The sequence below is a fragment of the Etheostoma cragini genome, chromosome 9 (assembly GCF_013103735.1).
Source record: "Etheostoma cragini isolate CJK2018 chromosome 9, CSU_Ecrag_1.0, whole genome shotgun sequence".
In the NCBI taxonomy this organism is placed as follows: domain Eukaryota; kingdom Metazoa; phylum Chordata; class Actinopteri; order Perciformes; family Percidae; genus Etheostoma; species Etheostoma cragini.
This window is the reverse complement of record NC_048415.1, coordinates 29,615,172-29,622,350: the sequence shown is the minus strand read 5'-3', so window position 1 is coordinate 29,622,350 and position 7,179 is coordinate 29,615,172. Positions and strand designations below refer to the sequence as shown.

The following is a 7,179-nucleotide window of genomic DNA, read 5'->3' as shown; positions in this document are numbered from 1 at the left end:
TGAAGCCATTAGTCTCCTACAGAGAACGCAGACCTCTCTCAGTGAATCAAACCTGAGGCTCCACAAGTTTGCCTCAAACAGGGAAGCCGTCCTTCAGGCCTTTGCACCAGAGGACAGAGCAGTTCTGAAAGAACTTGACCTTAGCGGTGAAGCTACACCAGTGCAACGCAGTTTGGGATTGCTGTGGGAGACAATTACAGACACCTTCACATTTGCAGTCTCTGAGCACAAGAAACCCTTCACTCGCAGGGGAGTTCTGTCAACAGTGAATAGCGATTTGATTTACTTGATAGCGATTTACTTTGATCCTTTAGGCATGGTCGCACCTGTAACTATTGAAGGCAAAAGTCTCTTGAGGGAGCTCAGTGTCAACACAGGTGACTGGGATGCTCCTCTTCCAGAACAAAAGCTGAAGCAATGGGAAGTATGGCGTAAGTCACTGCATGAATTAAGCAAGCTACATATCCCACGTTCATACACAGCAACCTCACTTTCCAGTGCCATACACACAGAGCTGTGTGTTCTCCGACTCGTCCAAAAAGGCCATCGGAGTTGTGGCATATCTCAGGACCATTCAAGCGGAGGGACAAGTCGAAGTAGGATTCATCTAAGGGAAAGCTAAACTGGCCCCACAGTCCGAACCTACCATACCTCGGTTGGATTTGTGTGCCGCGGTATTAGACGTGGAAGTTGCTGAACTCATCAAAGATGAACTGCACCTGAAGCTCGATGAGATCAAGTTATACTGTGACAGCAAGGTTGTGCTTGGATATATTCACAATCAGACAAAACGCTTCTACGTCTATGTTCACAATCGAGTCCAACGAATTCGTCAGTCCACAATACCTAATCAATGGTTCTACGTTAACACAGAAGACAACCCGGCTGACCATGCATCCAGGTCAGTTCCTGCGTCCCAACTGACAAAGACAATGTGGTTCACTGGATCAGCTTTTTTGCACAAACCAAATCAATCTGACACAGATGCAAGCCAGACGTTTGAACTTGTTAACCCAAAATCAGACGTGGAAATACGAACTGAAGTGAGTAGTTTTCTCACTCAAGCTCAAAACCGAGGCCTTACCGCCCCGCGGTTACAGCGCTTTTCATGCATGCACTCCCTCACCAGGGCTATTGCCCTACTTATCCACATAGCCAGCATTTAAAGACGCAACAAGTACAGCAAATGTAAAGGATGGCACCTCTGCAACTTCACACGCACGCCGGATGAGTTGTCTCAGGCGAGACACATTATTATCAGAGCCGCACAGGAAGATGTCTATGCGAAAGAGCTCACGGCTCTTGAGCTCGGACAAGCTGTAAATGTAAATGTGCTGTATTTATATAGCGCTTTTCCAGTCTTAACAACTGCTCAAAGCACTTTTACATCTACAGGGAACATTCACCATTCACACACATTCATACACTGTGGCCGGGGCTGCCGTACAAGGTGCCACCTGCTCATCATATACACACTCACACACATTCACACGCCGATGCGCAGCACCGGGGGCAACTCGGGGTTCAGTGCCTTGCCCAAGGACACTTCGACAATGACTGCAGGGGCGGGGATCGAACCACAAACCTTCCGATTGGCAGGCAACCACTCTACCACTGAGCCACAGCCGCCCAACCAAAGACAGTTCCCTTAACAAGCTCAGAGCTGTTCTTCAAGATCATCTGATTTGTGTTGGTGGCAGATTAAAACACGCTGACTTGAGCACTAATGAAAAAAAATACATTATCTTGCCTAAGACCAGCCACATTTCTTTGCTGTTAGTGCGACAGTATCACGAAGAAGTAAAGCATCAAGGCCGCCACTTCACCAAAGGGGCCCTGAGACCAGCAGGTTTCTGGGTGATAGGCGCAAAACGACTTATCGCCTCTGTTTTGCACAACTGTGTAGTGTGCCGAAAGCTACGCCGAAGAACAGAGGAACAACTCATGGCAGATCTGCCCCCAGAACGCTTGCACATGTGCCCACCCTTCACCTATGTAGGAGTAGATGTGTTCGGACCATGGCAAATAGTCTCAAGACGTACAAGAGGTGGATAGGCCCAAAGCAAAAGATGGGCAATGCTCTTCTGCTGCATGAGCTCCCGAGCAGTGCACATCGAGATCATCGACTCCCCAGACACGTCAAGTTGCATTAATGCTTTGAGACGTTTCTTTGCCATACGGGGACCTGCAAAGCAGATAAGATCGGACCGCGGAACAAACTTTGTAGCCGAGGCAAAGGAACTGGGACTAAGCAAACAACAACCTGACATCACAGTGCAGAACTACTTGAGTCAACAGGGGTGCTCTTGGGTGTTTAATCCTCCTCATGCATCTCATATGGGAGGATCATGGGAACGTATGATAGGCCTGTCAAGACGGATCCTCGATGCAATCCTTCTTCAAGCAAACATCCAGCTTACCCACGATGTCCTCTGCACACTCATGATGGAAGTGACTGCAATAATCAATGCCAGACCTCTTGTTCCAGTCTCCACTGACCCAGAATCACCATTCATATTGTCTCCTGCAATGATACTTACTCAGAAGGTTGGAGTTACCCCACCGCACGGAGACTTCACAGACAAGGATCTTCTCAGCAAACAATGGAAACAAGTCAAAGCTCTCGCTGACAGATTCTGGTGTCGTTGGCGTCACGAGTATCTCCCCACTCTACAAGCCCGCAAGAAATGGACAGATTCCCAACAGGATTTGAAAGAAGGAGACATTGTGCTCCTGAAGGACAGTCAAGCTGCACGTAACACGTGGCCCATGGCAAGGATCACAGCTGTTTTCCCTGGGAGAGACAGCAAAGTAAGGAAGGTGGAGCTCAGGTCATCGGACCAAGGTTCTGGGAAGGTGTTTTTGAGACCAGTGTCAGAAGTAGTTCTAACCAAAGACTGAAGGTTCAAAGACATTTAATAGTTAATAGTGACCTTTAAGGTCAGACGGGGAGTGTTCTGCCCTTCAGGCATTTAAGTTAAATTTTTATGCATTTAATTTCGTATACTTGCAGTTTAATTTAGGCTCTTATTTGTTTAGCGAGCTAAGACCAGAAGTAGGAAATCGCATTAGAATTCACCACGTTAGAAACGCGTGAGAAATGCAGATTATCAATGCGCCAGGGAAATGCATCCAGCCAGTTAACTTCCCAGCAGAAGCATCGCTTGTATGTATAAATCTTTGTTCTGAGTTAACTTTTAAACATAATCATTTAATGTTGTAAAAGGAATGTTAATGGAAACTAGGTTGCCTAGCTAATTACAATATTTTGCTGTTTGTTCCCTAGTTTTACTCTCTTGTCTCTCATCACAATGACCTGTGTATGGATTCAGCACAACATGAAGGAAATAAATCTGCATATAAGGAATTAAAGCTTTCTTCGTGTTCATGAATAGAGAGAGTTTAGCTCGCTGTTTAGCTGGAGTTGTTACACCTCAGCGAGAACAGTACAAGTATGTGTAAGCTTTTTGACATGTTGGCCGCTCTGACGTGGCGTCTCCTGCTCGACTGGGAGAAGCACACGCAGTCAAGGCCAATACACTGACACTAGAAACCTTTTACAATGTACATATGTAATGACAGAAGTTGTATTGTTAATTGGTCGCAACGGGGTCTGTTATTAGTTAGCTCGCTCGTTAGCCGCTGAGCCGTAGCGGCGTGCAGGGAAAGCGATCAGCCGCCAGACAAACCTAGTGACCCGTGCATGACTTCACTGTGAGTGGACCATTAGAGACAATGTGACCGGCAGGTAACGTTAACTGGTCCCTATGCACAAACAACATTATATTGTAAACAATAGGTAACCCAGCAACGGCGATTATGAGCTTGTCCTAAGAATTAATGTTTTGGTAGGAACAAAAGTTTACATCATATGCTTCTCCGGGATCAGCCAGCGCGAAGGACTCTGTATTCCGAGTTGCGGCTGGCGTTAGCCGCTGCTTGCTGCTGAACCGCGTCATAGCTCATTACCATAAAGGTGAAAAATGTCATCCTTCATTTTGATTGACAATCAACAAGCTAAAAATGCCCAAAACGCGACCTTCCATTGAAAATGAATGACTTCAAGTAACTTTAGACACAAAGTCGGTGGCGGTGTGAATGTCCGGTAAGGGTCAGGCTCCATCATAAGGGTCTACATAAGATAAATGATAAGTGGTCGTAAAAAAGGATTATTAGGGTAGAAAAGTATTAGATAACAAAATTCTTTTATCTGATATTTGCTGTTTTTGTGAAACTTATTACACCGTAATTAACATACCTGTATGATGTAAACCTCCTCTCTGCCATTGTACCACACCTCAAACTTTTTGATGTCCCCTTTGACGTTCTCTGTGATCCCCACAGCACTCATCTGGACAGAGACAGTAGGGCAGAGACACTGTGAGATGCTGCAAAACTGTGACATCAACAACAACAAAAAGTTGACATTGCCAGAATAACCTGCTAGGGAGCCCTCTGTACATTATCTATGCATTCTGTTGCCCTGAAGTGCACATATGACACTAAGCTTTTGCATCTTACAAATAGATATTTTTCAACCAGAAACCAACCAGCACAATGCTGAAATACCACCCTGCCCCCAGATTTCAGGTGTGTCAGTTGATTTGTGGTAATTCATTTAAAGTGGCTATTTGTACCATTCAATTTCTGTTGATTCTAGCAGCCACTTTCGACAAAAGTGTTAGTGTTTTTACAACACCCACTGACATAAAGGAAATTTCTTAACGGTGCTGTATACCCACTGTATTACTGAGTTAGCGTTACCAGGAGGTCACGTAGTTGCGATGAATGTGTTGCAGGAAATCATTCATTTACAGTACAAGAATATGTTACTGGTGCAGGGTTTCATGTCTAGTTTTGCATTCAGTAACTTAGTCTACATTGGATTTATCGTGAGCTTAACTGGGTATCACTGTCATTGTGTCACACACCAATGCATTAAGAGTTTGTTTTAGCAACCACTGCTTTACACAAGTACAGGGGGACAAAAAGAAAATATTAGGCCAAAGGCATAAGTAAACACTATATTAAAAAAGCGTTCTTTTCACTGTTAGTCTTATTTGCTGTTTCAATGATCATCAGATAAAAAATTACACAGTTTCAGAAACATTTAAAAGTTACATATACAGTATTTACTTTTAACAAAGCTTAAGTTATACACAAAAAGCATACATAATACTTGTAATACAATGGGATCTTTATCTGCCACACACCAAGAAGTCACAGAAAGGGACACCACCTGTCTCTAACCTTGACAGAGTGTTTGAAGCTGTAGGAGGGGGTTTTCTCGTGTCCATCTGTGGTCTCCTCTCGTTTCTTACAAAACAACATCATCTTTTCATACAGGAACAGGTGTCTCTGCATAGGCTTAAACCTGGCCAAGTCCTTCACCTGAAATAAGATAATCTTCATTTTATCTGTTTGTCTTACCATTGATCATTCTACAGTTCAATATTTTGTTATGTTGAAGTATTAGTGCTGTCAAATTAAGTATGCTAACAAACCCCTAAGACCGGATCCATAATTTTGTTACCTAGACCTAATCTTGTTACCTATCTGGTTTCTCCAAACTAGGACCATATTTCTCACCAACCCTCTTGCTATATACTATATATACTATATATAATGTGTCTTGCATCTTTTCCCTAACTGAAGAAGACAAATGTTTTTCAACAGACATTTGTCCTTTCAACATTACACGTCAGCATTTGTAGCAACCTCGTCCTGTGCACACCTGAAAAAAACTTTCATTGCTGTGATCAATGGTTTTCTTTTTCATGTTTTATTTCTTTGGTAACTATACATGATGCTAACCTGGATATGCATGCATGTTTTAGCCCATTTGCTACAAATCCTATTCATCTCATTAAAACTAACCGATTCACAAACCTGCTGCTCTGTTTAAAGGCATTTTTGGCTTTCATTAAGAACAAAAAGTTAACTAGAAAGTGCCTTTCCTGTGGAAAATGCTTGTGAATGTAGAAAAGTTAAATTGCTGTAGTTAAACTACTGGCTTCAATGCGTAAGAAGAAGGTAAAGCAGTGAGAATAGTTGTGGGAATGGTTTAAATTAGTATAAAAAGTTTAAAATGTTAACTAACACAAAAATATATGAAAAGGTGGAATATTTTAAGGTTTTCCAAAAAGCTGTCACTACACTGAATTTCTGGCTTCAACGCGTAAGGAAAAGGTGAAGTTGTAGGAAAATGTGCAAAGGTGGGAATGGTTCTAATTGTTCTAATTAATATAAATGTCTTTTAAAAGTTGAATAATACTAAAATTGTATGAAAGTTTTTGTAAAAGCTGATGCTAAACTGAATTCCCGGCTTTAATTTGAATGACAATTGATAGTCATTCAATATTTACAAAAAGTATGACTAAAATGTACAAGTTGTATAAAACTCTTAAAGAATAAATGATGTGGAAGATTTAACATTTTAAGGTTTGAATGTAGACAGGCAGACAGACAGACAGCAGGTGTGGCTCATAAGATGGTTGTCATAGTGATAGTTAATTGACACCTGAGAGAGATAGAGTCTCAGAGAATGTTGGGAAGCACTCTGCTAGTTTCCGTGCTTCCCAGTCAAAAATCTTAAATGGTTTTCCTGTAAACTCTTCACTTTGAGCATCCAAAGACTTTGCTGAAACTGCAGACATGCTATTTCTGTAGATAAAGTTAAAAAGTACTCTAATACCACAGTTTAGACTGGAAAATAACATTGTCATGGATGATAAGGAGAAGAGTTGTTCTTGTTGCTTTTAGGCAGTTAATTCAAGATCCATGTCATTTTGCTCAAATGAGGTTGAAAAAGACAAGAATAGCTACGTTTTGATGTGTAAACCATGTATGACAAGTAAATATCGTGAACATGAGAGCAAGTTATAGAGGTTTTAAGATGATTTTCAAGGCTTTTCAAGACTCAAGTTATGTCATCACCCTCCGAGTCATGCAATACGCCAATACTGACTCCATTATAAATGCAGAAAAAGCTTAAACAAAAGCCTAAACTTAAACAGTGATACCACCAACACTTTAAAGGATATCATTTATACCACTGTAATAGCTAAAGGTTTTGTTAACAGTTTAAAGTTTGAATGTCGTCTATAGATAAAAGTATGTGGGAGGAGTAGCATTTCAAAAAGGAAGAAGCCTGAAGAGGAGAAAAAGTGTAGTTAAATA

General features: G+C 41.8%; 1 protein-coding gene and 1 long non-coding RNA gene across 6 annotated transcripts in view; one reads left to right on the top strand and one right to left on the bottom strand.

Annotated features, from left to right (window-relative positions):
• The window catches only part of mcf2l2 (MCF.2 cell line derived transforming sequence-like 2), a 216,638-nt gene that overhangs the window by 47,568 nt on the left and 161,891 nt on the right, over positions 1–7,179 (bottom strand). For all 5 annotated transcript variants that reach the window (XM_034881481.1, XM_034881485.1, XM_034881482.1 and 2 more), the window contains exons 23-24: positions 5,251–5,391; positions 4,259–4,351 (exon numbers count right to left, since the gene is read on the bottom strand). In XM_034881481.1, coding sequence (XP_034737372.1) covers positions 4,259–4,351; positions 5,251–5,391 — 234 coding nt within the window. The remainder of the gene's footprint in view (positions 1–4,258; positions 4,352–5,250; positions 5,392–7,179) is intronic.
• The window catches only part of LOC117950432, a 14,768-nt gene that overhangs the window by 5,470 nt on the left and 2,119 nt on the right, over positions 1–7,179 (top strand). The window lies entirely within an intron of this gene.